Consider the following 12,601-nt stretch of genomic DNA (forward strand, 5'->3'; position numbering starts at 1 on the left):
TTCTAATATTAACCCTAATAAATTTAAATCCTCACCTCATCTCTCATTAATTTAGAGAGTTGTGACAATTCCATTTCTACTAATGCCTAATCCCAATATCATCCTTGTTGATTGTCACAATTAGATATGGATGTGATTAACTACCCCTCTTTGGAGAATCTTTCTTATCATCCCACCCCAACTCTAAATAGGTTAGATATTACTAGTGAAAAAGAGGCGGTGACTGTAATCAAAACCCTAAAAACTAGAATGCTCTTAAACTTAGTGACTTCATGCGAGAATTATCTTGTAGTCAGGATGAGCTCCAAAAAGAATTTTTGAGAAGTCAGGAGTTACAAGCTTGGCTCCTAAAGATTTAAAACACAACCCTAATAAATAACTTAAATAACAATCCCACATCAAAAGAATTCCTATGAAATTTGAATCAACATATGACATGATTGGCTTGAGTCAAATGTCTAATATTTATCATGCTCTCCTGAGAAAATTTCCTTTAAACATAAATTTGGAAGCTTGCCACCAGCACTTGGATCATTCTTCAAAATTGGAATGCTACCCTCATTCTCTAGATACGATGTACTAACATTCTCAATATGTTCTTGGGATTGCATATAATATCCAAGGTGTTATATTACCCAATTGTGGTACGAAATCCAAGAAAAGAAGTTAGAAATATAGGTTTTATTTATGAAAGAAATATGGTGAGGCTGACAATCAAGCCAATATTACCTCCATTTTCAACAACTGGAAGTTGAAGAGACTTCCACTTTCTTCATGAAGATAACCTCTTGGAAAATTAGGGGCTTCAATGCTACTGTGGAACAATTAATTCAAAAGCACTGTCTTAAGTCCTTTGAGTCTAATTTTATCTTTCTATGAGAAACTAAATTAGATTCTGTGGAATTTGACTGACTAGATAGGAAGTTGAGAGTATGGAAAGTATGGGGTTGCCTAGTTATTCCAACATCAGAAGGACTTACATGTTTATGTAACCCAAAATCTATCCAATTCACCCTAGAAGTAAGTCGACCACATTGGATGAGTGGCCAGGTTAGAAGTAGCAACTATGATCTTTCTTTCATCCTTGTCAATGTTTATGGACCTATTTCCACTAATGATAGTTGTAAATATGGGAGGAACTATCAAATTACCTTTCCACCTATTATTCTAGCAACATAGTAATAGGCAGTGATTCAATGCTACCACAAATCTTGAGGAAAAGGTAGTGGGTATCAGAACTCTCAACCAAGCATCAAGAGACTTTAAGAGTTGGATATCTTCCAACAACCTTATTGATATTAGTACTTCCAATGGAACCTTAATGTGAAATAATAGGAGATCAAGTTATGACCTTAGAATAGAGAGGTTGGATGGGTTCTTATTTTTTGGAGACCTTCCCTCCTTTAATCATAGGCTAATAGTTGAAATCAAACCCATCTTAGGTTCAAACTACTTCCTAGTTTATCTTGAAATTATGGAAGAACCCAAACTAAAAAGAATCCCCTTCAAATTAAAAAACATTTGGTTCTAGGATAAAAATTTATTATACCATTTTATATCTTGATATAATGAAGAGTCCTTTTAAGGCTCAAAAATGTTTTTTTTGTCTCCAAATTAAAAAAACTGAAAGCTGAGAATAAAATCCTAGAACAAGCTTTAATTCAAAAACAAATTTGAAGAAATAGCCAATGTAGAATAGAAAATTAAGGACTTAAATAAATTATTTCTTATCAGTTGGATGGATAGTGATAGCTACTTCTAGGGTATATTCCTCCTAAATAAACAAGCTGACTTCCTTGCAAAATTTAACATATATAGGAAAACAAATGCAAAGAATCACGACTATCTGAAGGAGATAGAAACATTAAACTATTATATAATAGATCTCATTCTAGACATTTTAAAGATAGGATCAAAAGAATTAAAAAATCCTAGGGAAACACTATTAAGGATCCTATAATGATGGCTAATGAGCTGGTATCTTACTTCAAAAATATTCTAAACAACTAGGAATCCTCAGACTTATCAACTCAATCTACCCTCTTGAACCTTATTTCTATATAAATCATGAGAGACAATAATGCAATGTTAAATAAAAAATTTACCAAAGGAGAAATAAAAAATTCTCTTTTCTCGATGCATCCCAACAAGGCGACCAGACCTCATAACTTCTATGCAAGATTCTTTCAAAAGTGTTGGAATTTTCTAGGTGATGACCTATGAAAGACCCTTAAAAGTAGCAAGAACTCTAGTGATATCCTTAGAGAAATTAACTGCACCTACTTCAACCTCATCCCAAAGAAAGTAGAGGAAATCTATCCTAGGGACCTTATATTGATTAGTTTATATATCAATATTTGCAAGATACTCACCAAATCCATCACTAATTTGCTCAAAATTACCCCCCACCCCCCTCCCCACCCCCATACCCCACACTACCCACTAGCCTTATCATTTTTTATGAATAAACAAGATTCATTCTAGGTGGTTGATTTTGGATGCTATCATCATCACTAAGGAAATCAACCACTCCATTCAAAACAACAAAACTCTGTGTATGCTAGTTAACTTAGATATTCAAAAGGAATATGACTAAGATGATTGGATATTCCTTTGTAAATAAATTGAGGTATTTGGCTTCTCTAGAAAATAGATTCACCTCATCTTTAGTTGTATGTCCCCTCGTAAAATCTCCATTTTACTAAATGGAGTTCTAGAATGATTTATTGGTGTGTCTAGAGCCCTTAGGGAGAGTGACCCTATCTCTTCCTTCCTAGTAATAGGGACCGATTAAAAGGATTAATGTAACAAAAGGAATTCGCAACATAGCCCTTCACCAACTCATGGATGATACCGTCTTGTGTTACCAATATTCCATCAATGAAGAAAAAGCCCTTAAATTCAATCTTGACATATTTATGACAACCTCAAGATAGATAGTTAATGTTGATAAGTCAAAAAATTTATTGATCAATAAAATCAGCATGATCATGATAGGATATGCAATATTTTGTTGTTTAATGAAGGGGTTTGTCCTTACAATTATATGGGTATGCCTGTAGGGAAAGGGAACAAGTCTACGAATGTGTGGACCAAATCATTAAATATATGGATAGAAAAATGGATAACTGGAAATCTAGATGGCTCTCCAATGCTAGTTAGCTAACCATGATTAAATCTATTCCTATTGCATTACACTCATATAAAATATCATACCTCCCCTAACATTCAAAGATAAAGATAATATTTAAGAAAAAATTAAATGCTTCATATAGAAAGGAAAATCCCAACAAAATAAGCTCACCCTCATTAAATGGGATAACATCTATCAACCTATTAAGACTGGGGGTGTAGGTAGTAGAAATATCATGTGGAAAAGCAAATCCTTTAGAGTGAAACTAATGTGGAGAATCCATGAGGAACACAATAGGAAGTTTGCCAAATTAATTTTCCACAAATATCTATATCCAAATAATCCTTTGAGTATATTTAGAATAAAATATTCTCCCAAAGGCTCTCAAGTTTGGAACTTGATGTTAGACAAAAGACAAGTCATTGCAATAATTTTTCAATACACTTTAGTTTCAGCCTATGTGGACATCGAATGAGAAAAATATGTTGAATGAGTAGAGAAGGTGTGGACTATAATGCCTGAACTCATTTGATGTCAATTCCTTGGACACCTAGAAATGCACACCATTTTCAGCCTATGTAACATTGCACAAAGATTTTCTATCTAATTGATTTTTCTTGAGATGTTGTGCAAGCATGAAGATATATTGTAGTTTCTTTCTAGATGTACATTGAATAATAAAAATATGATTCCTATGAAAACCAAACTTGTTTGACACTAGTTCCTATGATGTATGACCTAGCACAAAAGCTTGCATGAACTAAAATGCTAACAATCTAACTAGAGAAAAAACAAAAATGAGACAACACATAGGTGGAAGAAGTTAGAATATGTCTTCCACCTTCTCTTTTAGCTCTTACTAAATGTTTTTCATCTTATTAGTGAGCTCTTTGACATCCCTTTTTTTGATCTAGGTCCCTTTATTCTACTTCTTCTTGGTGTTGGATCAAGTACACTTTCCAAGTATAGCATTCTCCTCTTCCTTCTCAACTTCCTCAAGACCAAGCATAAGCTTCACCTCCTTATCCTAACTTGAGATACCCAAGTCCCTATTCATGCACTCTATGGTGGCTTCAAGGATACCTTGACATCTAGTCAATCAAACCCTCATCTCATTTTCCATTTTGTCAAATTTTCTCTTTATTTATTCAACCATCTCCAAATTTACGTTCTTCTTTACCTCCTTCTCCTACCCTTTCTAGATCTTGTTACTCTATATCTCCTCTATTTTTGTTCTAGACATTTGTATTTTAAATTTCACAGTTTAAGGGAATGGAAAGTCCATTTATCTACTTTGAGCAAGTAGAGAGAAACCACTTTTTCAGTTTGTAAAATACCACAAGGAGGGTTGATAGCTAGATCATTGATATCTTCTTTCATAATCTTGACATTAAAATCATCTTGATCAACCACTTGTAGCATTGGAATCCCATCCTTTTTCTTTCTTTTTCACCTCCCATAAAGCCTTGTTCATTTTCACAATTAGTTTCTAACTATGTGTTAGGTCCTCAATCCCCTTAGTTTTAGCATCTTGAAATGTAGAGCCTCACCTTGGAAAACTCAAGAGAAAATCAATCACTCAACTGAGTTGCTTCAAGGGACACTTACACCCTCCAAGATCAAACTAAAACCAAATTCAACAATTAATTAATTGATTCTCTTTATATATATTTCCATGAGAACCTGCGACATGAACTTCATGGACCTCCTGTTGCCACACTTATATTATATAACCACTCAACATATCTATATGAAACTTGCAACATGAATTTTAGGAACCTCCTATTGCCACACTGATATTATATCCCACTCAATACAACTTGACTCGACTCTTCAATCTTCTATCATGGAAAACATGGACTAGAATTTAATACTCTTCATGAATAGATGTTGAAAATTAAATGTCAAATGCTTGCAGGTTGTCCTCGAGCCCCAGACCCATCTACCCTATCAGGTCACCATAGACATCCATGATCGGCAGGCATTTATTTTTGGTAGGCAAGTTTTGAAATTTGAATGTTGAGAGGGAAAGGAAGAATGTGACAAAAAGGAATGTTTCTACATTCATTTAGTAGAGTTTGTAGATCAAGCAGATCAGAGAGAAGTTGCAGAGCTGAGCAGAGAAGGAAGAAGGAAAGAAGTTTGTGCCTACAGTTGCACGTGTTTCCCCTACTCACTCTATAATCTATTGAAGCAGTGATTGCTCTAGGAACCATTATATGCAGCCACTAGAGCTGCAAGTTTAAAAAAATTTTGAAGTTTTTGAAGCATAATCAGTTTAGGGTTATTTTAGGGTTTTCTGGATGAAGCCGAATGCTCCCAGATTTTATAATAGTTTAAATCTTAGTTGAATAGAAAAGAAAGAAGGCATACTTGAATCTATTGTTCTTCCTGTTCTATTCATTGTATTTGGAAACTTTGTTGAAAGGTTAAAGCTTGACTCTCTGGTTTTAATCATGAAAGCATTCATGTTAGACTATTTCTAAGTTATAAATTTTATTAGTTAGAGCCGACCTTACTCGGCATCCATTATCTTCTTTGAGTGCCGAGCTAACTCAGCATCTACTAAATTTTTCCTTTGTGTGCTAAGCTCACTCAGCAGTTGTTCCCTATCACTCAGCACCTTCAAGTGTCAAGCAAGTGTCGAGCATAACTAGCACTCGACACCTTCATGTGTCGAGTAAAACTGGCACTCATCACCTTCATGCATTGAGAAAATTTTGTGTCGAGTAAGATTTTTAGGTTTAGGGTTGTGAGTTTAAATTTTAATTGATATTTCTCACATTGTATCAGAGCTTTGAGGCCCCACATCCATAGTGAGTTAGGGCATTTGTTTTCTTGGGTTAATTGACATGGCAGGAGATGCAGGAAAGATATGGCAGCAGCCACCACCCTTCAATGGGAAAAATTATGATACATGGGCAAAGAAGATGAAAACCATTATGGTTGCAAATGATTTGTAGGAGTTTGTTGTTAATGGATTTAATGATGTGATTGATCCAACTTAGTATGTTGCCCTCACAAATGCACAAAAGACTCATTTGAAAGAGTCAAGGAGGAAAGATGCAAATGCATTAAGTCTTATTGAAGCAGCAATGATAGAGATAGTATTCCCAAAGATTGCAGTAGAAAATTATGCAAAGGAAGCATGGGATATCCTTGAGAAAAACTTCTAAGGGACTGATAAAGTTTGCACAGTAAAACTACAGAATATAAGGAGGGAATTTGAGAACCTTCAAATGAAGGAAAATGAATCAGTTGTAGACTTCAGTAGTTCAAGGACCTCCAATGTAAATAATCAACTAAAGTCAAATAGAGAAGACTATCAAGAGCAGAGGATAGTGGAGAAGATATTGAGGAATTTACCTCATAAATATGACAATTTGGTCATGACCATAGAAGAGGCAAAAGACCTCACTGTTTTGACAATGGATGAGTTGATGGGTTCTCTTCAAACCCATGAGCATTGGATCAATAGATCTACATCTTCTACTTCCCAAGAGAAAGCATTCAAGGCTCAGTCAAATCCAAGAGGAAGGGGGAGAGGAAGAAATGGCTCAGGCAAGAAATCCAAAGGTAGAGGTCAAGGAAATGGAGGACAAAGAAATATTGCAGTAGAAAGATTAGGAAGAGTAGATGGAGCAAGTAGCTCACAAAATACTTCAAGAGGAGGTGAGAAAAACTACAACTTAAATAAGAGTAATGTAGAATGCTACTACTATCATAAATATGGGCATTATGCAAATGAATGCTGGAAGAAGTAGAATGATCAGTTAGGACAAGAAAATGTGGCTGATGTGAACATGGGAAGTGGACCCAATGTTGTTGCTTTCATCATGTGTAATGTTGGTGAAGAAGGAAGCCCTAAGGTTTGGTACCTAGACAATGGATGTAGCAACCACATGAGTGGCAATGAAACCTTATTTTCATTAATTGACAAGAGTTTTAAATCAGAAATTAAAATGGGTAACAATGGAACCCTACCAGTTGTGGGCAAAGGATCTATTATGGTCCACACCAAGACAGGTGAGAAAAGAGAAATACAAAATGTGTATTTCACCCCTGGTATGAAGCACAATTTGATGAGAATTGGTCAGCTCATTCAAAATGGATACAAAGTGCTGATGGAGAATGACACGTGTGTCATTCATGAAAAGGATGGGAGCAAGAATTTACTCGCAACAATTCAAATAACCAAGAATAGAATGTTTCCCTTGAGGATTGAGACATGTTTCTCATCTCAAGTTTGTGTTGCACCTCACACACAATCAGCTCTAAGGAGTGTGATTAAAGACCCTTCATGCTTGTGGCACCTCAGGTATGGTCATCTTGGCTATGCTAGTTTAAATTTGTTATCAAATAAAAGAATGGTAGAAGGTTTGCCACGTATAGGAAATTCATGTGACAAGTGTGAGGCTTGTATTTTGGGTAAGCAACATAGGCTTCCTTTTAATTATGGAAACTCTACAAGGGCTAGATTTCCATTAGAGTTAGTGCATACTAACCTAGTTGGTCCTATGCAAGTTACTTCAATTGGGGGGAGTACTTATTTCATGACATTCATTGATGATTTAAGTCATAGGACATGGGTGTATTTCTTAAAGAATAAATCTGAAGCATTTGATAAATTTGTAGAATTTAAAGCCCAGGCTGAAAGAATGTGGACGCTATATCAAGGTCCTAAGGTTAGATAGAGGAGGGGAGTATACCTCCAATTCTTTTGTAAACTTTTGCAGGAAACATGGCATAAAGAAAGAGCTCACAGTCAACTATACACCATAGCAGAATGGAGTGGCTGAAAGAAAGAATAGGACCATTGTTGAAATGGCAAGGAGCATGATGAAAGAGAAAGGTCTCCCAACTAATTTTGCGGAGAGGTTGTGGGAATAGCAATTTACCTAATTAATAGGTGTCCTACAAAGGCAGTTTGTGATAAAATTCCAATAGAAGCATGGTCACGAGGAAGATGGACAGTTGAACACCTAAGGGTGTTTGGATGTGTTGCATATGCATATGTGCCTAAAGAGAAAAGGCAAAAATTGGATGACAAAGGTGTGAAGTGCATCTTCACAGGGCACAACTCTAAATCAAAGGGATACAGATTGTATGACCCATTGAACAACAAGATGACTCTTTCAAGAGATGTGGAATTTCTTGAAAATCAGTCTTGGTATGGTTCAATTAATGAGTCACCAAGAACTTCTAGTAAAGTGCCAATTATGAGTGAAGAAGATGCTGATGAACAACAAGAAGGAGTAAGTAGAAGAAAAGGCAAGTAGATTCAAACATTGCTGAGCTCCTCTAGGCATGACCGAGTGTCAGTGCTAAGTACCAGTAAAGACCGAGTTAGTCGGCAAAGTAGTAGCAGTGAAGATTCTGATCCCACGCTCTACTCCCTATTACCAAGAAAGACCAAGAGTCTTAAGGAGATATAAAAACATGAAAGGTATGAAGATTATGATGAGAGTGTTAATTGTGCATTATTTTCTCATAGAGATCCAATATATTTTGAAGAAGCAATCAAAGAGAAGAAATTGTGTAAGGCCATGGATGAGGAAATAGATGCTATAGAAAGAAATGAGGCATAGGAGTTAACTGAATTTCCTCCCAAGAAGCATGTGATTGGAGTGAAATGGGTCTACAAGACCAAATGCAATGTTGAAGGCAAGATTGATAAGCATAAGGCAAGGTTGGTAGTTAAGGGCTATAAACAGTAGTATGGAAGAGATTATGATGAGACCTATGCCCCAGTTGCAAGAATGGAAACCATGCATGCTATCATAGCAATTGCAACTTAGCACAAGTGGAAGGTATTCCAAATGGATGTGAAGTCTACCTTCCTTAATGGTGTATTGAAAGAAGAAGTGTATGTGGAGTAGCCACCTGGTTATGAAGTTGCAGGTGAAAAGAACAAAGTATATAGGTTGAAGAGAGCTCTTTATGGGCTCAAGCAAGTTCCACAGGCATGGTACAGTAGGATTGACTCATATTTGATGAGCAATGGCTTTAGCAAAATCAATGGCGAGCTCACTTTTTACATCAAGGTAGGAGATGGTAATGTATTGATTGTTGTCTTGTATGTAGATGACTTAATTTTTACTGAAATGACAAGGCTCTAATTGGTGATTTTATAGAGGCCACGAAAAGTGAATTTGAAATGATAGACCTAGGTCTCGTGAAGTACTTTCTAGGCATAGAAGTAAAACAAATGCATGATGCCATATTCATCTCTCAATAAAAATGTGCAGGTCAGATCTTGGAGAGATTCAAAATGCAGAACAGTAAGGCAGCCCCCACACCAATAGCAGTAGGTCTGAAGTTGAGCAAGAAAGACTCTAGCAAGAGAGTAGATCCAATATTATACAAGAGTATGGTTGGAAGTCTAATATATTTGACTGCAACTCAGCTAGACCTAATGCATGTAGTAAGTCTGATTTCTAGATTTATGGAAACACCAAAGGATTCCCATTAGCAAGAAAGAAAAAGGATCCTAAGGTATGTGAAAGGTACCAAGGGATTTGGAATTTTGTATACTACAAATGATGATTTCAAGTTGGTTGGTTACACAAATAGTGATTGGGCTAGAAGTTTAGATGATAGGAAGAGCACTTCTAGATACATGTTTCATATGGGATCGGGTGCAATTTCATGGGCATCCAAGAAGCAACCAATTGTTGCTCAATCTACAATAGAGGTTGAATACATAGTAGGAAATGTAGCAGCATGTCAAGAAATTTGGCTAAGGAGGATCTTGACAAATTTGAATGAAAGGCAAGAGGATGGAACCACAATTTATTGTGACAACATCTCATCAATTGCATTGTCCAAGAATCCAGTCTTCCATGGGAGAAGTAAGCATATTGAGATTAGATATCACTTCATCAGAGAGTTGGTGGAGAATGAGGATATCAAGATGGAATTTTGCAAGTTTGAGTAGTAGCTAGTAGACATTTTCACAAAGCCATTAGGCATTGTAACTTTTGTACACTTAAGAGAGAGCACTAATAGATTTGGGAGTGTTTTGCAACGTCAATTTGCATTTGGCTTTTCTTTTTTCCTTATAGCCCGACGACATCACAATTGCAATGTCATCGGGCTATAAGGCAAAAAAAAAGAGGCGCATTGCTCATTATCTGTTGCCGCCGAATCGAGCTCCGTTGCCGCCGAGAATTATCACTACCTTCGAATCGCCAAATCGAGCACCCAAGGTATGGAAAAGTTTTTGCTGCTTCTTTCTCCTCCTTTTTCCTTTTTATATGCTCTGGAAAAAAACTTAGTAGGGACACTATAGAAATATTATCATAATGGCCCGGATTCATTTTTCGCAAAGCCAAGATTCTTTCTTTAACATACTCACTTACCTTGTCATGGAGCTCCATGCCTATCATCAGGGTGGATGGGAAAATGGATAAAAGCTGCACCAGAAGCCCACCAAAGCTGCAGCCAATATCTGCAAACTGAATTTTCTTTTCTTGACCAGTTGAGGTAGAACATGCGTTCGCTGGTTTCAAATCCTTAGAGTTCGAGACTTCATGTTCTACTTGAGCTTTGCCATTAGGGCTAGGCACTGGAGATTTTTTTTCTTGGAGATGTTTTTCGGAGAAATATGAAGGGAAATGGTTGGCATAATCAAATTGAGCCAGACAGAGAGGTAGAGGAAAGTGCAAATCACTGAGAGTATTGTTCTGAGCTCGCGCTCTGTAAAAATGCTTCCTTGGATGCTTCACGGATGCGCAATGCTCTCTAGCATTCGACATTGCTCAAATTCGAGGGTTTTTCTTCACATTTCTTGACGAGATTGGAGAGAAGCTCTGTGGTGAATAATGGCTGTTGCAAAACCTCCTAGATGAATGGCTACCATAACACGCCTCCCATTGTCTTGTCATATTTCTTCAAGATCTTTGCAACCCTTGTGTAGTCATGGTCTCGCTCAATGGACAAATTTGACAAAATGGGGGTTTTGAATTTTAGAAAGGGGGAAAATTAGGGACATAGTCCATTATTAACCTTACATACCTCTGATAAAAACATTTGAAAACCTTTTGTCTTTTCAGGAACCCCATATACATCTGATAAACACATTCAAAAGCATTTCATCTCTTTTGGAACTATTGGAATACTTTCAACAACATTAGTGATACTAGATGATGCTCTAATAGGTCCAAGGCAGATGTTGCAATGACTAATACAAAATGAAGGTGTTGCAATATTTAATGTAGAGAGTCTGTTTGAACTTGATACTAGTATTGTGTTTTCTATGGAACAAATGAGAAGCAATTATTAGAAAATAAATAAAATATAAACTGTTCAAATGCAGTAAAAAATTAAATGAAAATTTATTGCTTGTTAAATATACCTTCAGATGTAAAATGGAGGTTTTTTAGTGTGTTGATATTTAAAAAATCACATTAAGTATTATTGCCGGCATGTTATCATTGTCTGTTTATTATGATTAGTATTATTTTTCTATCTTCTTTGTATCATCAATCAACAATATTTTTCTTTCATGTCATTTTAAGTTAGTATTTAATGCTGAAAGAATACAATTATGTACAAGGTCTTGAAGGATTGGAGAAAAATGGAGTCTATTCGAACAATGTGTGAGAAGGTATATTTGAATTATTATATATTAATGTATTTGATTTAGAGCTCTACTAGAATTGATGTTTTTTTTTTAGATTATAGGCTTGTAATTGAGCTATTAACAGTTTACAATACAGTTACAATTGGATTGAAAAAATGAATTACAAAACTGTCACATAAAATTAGATTTAAAATTTGATACATGCCCAAAAATCTTGAGGAAGATGTACCTTTAATTGTCAAAGCCAAAGGTTCTAGAGATCTTGATGAAATTTGACAATCATCATTTGATTTTAAATGAGTTAAAGATTTTCCTTCAGAAAATGACTGGAACTGCTCCACATGCTCTAATATCTTACGAGCTGCCACTCCATATTGTTGGGACACTAGAAGTTCATATGCCAACAAAACCCCCTGCTTCTCTGTTTGCATTGGTTTCTTGATAATTGCAATCAAAAGAAAGAAAGAAAATGCTTCTATTATAATCTATGATATCAAGTAATGTGTACATGGATTTATAGAAACTTACAACAATATAAGCATATTCGGTACTTCTCAAAAGAACTATTTAACTATGTTACAAAGAAGACGTGCATACATGTTTCCTATAAGATTTCAATTTATGACCTCTCCCCCATGTATTTAGCCTAAATGTATTAAATATAATAAATAAATAATTTATTTGATTGAATTGTTAAGTAGCTGATTGAAATGCACCAAAATTACCCAATGGGAAGTCAGAGCTTGTCCTTTGTCGGTTCATCCTCAACGGCATATAAGAGTGTCTCCCACTTTTTAATAGCTGAGATGCAAATTGTATCATGTCAACAACCAATATTTTATCTCAAATAGCCAGAATCAAAGGCAATCATGGAGGGGAAAATA

At 35.7% G+C, this 12,601-nt stretch overlaps 1 protein-coding gene across 1 annotated transcript; it reads right to left on the reverse strand.

The window, feature by feature from the left end:
* Window positions 1–10,262: 10,262 nt before the first annotated feature.
* Window positions 10,263–10,890, reverse strand: LOC149538409 (tRNA (guanine-N(7)-)-methyltransferase-like). The gene is made up of 2 exons (XM_089802464.1): window positions 10,495–10,890; window positions 10,263–10,313 (listed from the first exon to the last, which is right to left on the reverse strand). Exons 1-2 carry the CDS (start codon window positions 10,888–10,890, stop codon window positions 10,263–10,265), a joined length of 447 nt encoding a protein of 148 aa, XP_089658590.1.
* Window positions 10,891–12,601: the final 1,711 nt, after the last annotated feature.

This window comes from Cupressus sempervirens, chromosome 9 (assembly GCF_028749045.1).
Source record: "Cupressus sempervirens isolate cs-2001-9-10 chromosome 9, ASM2874904v1, whole genome shotgun sequence".
NCBI classification, from domain to species: domain Eukaryota; kingdom Viridiplantae; phylum Streptophyta; class Pinopsida; order Cupressales; family Cupressaceae; genus Cupressus; species Cupressus sempervirens.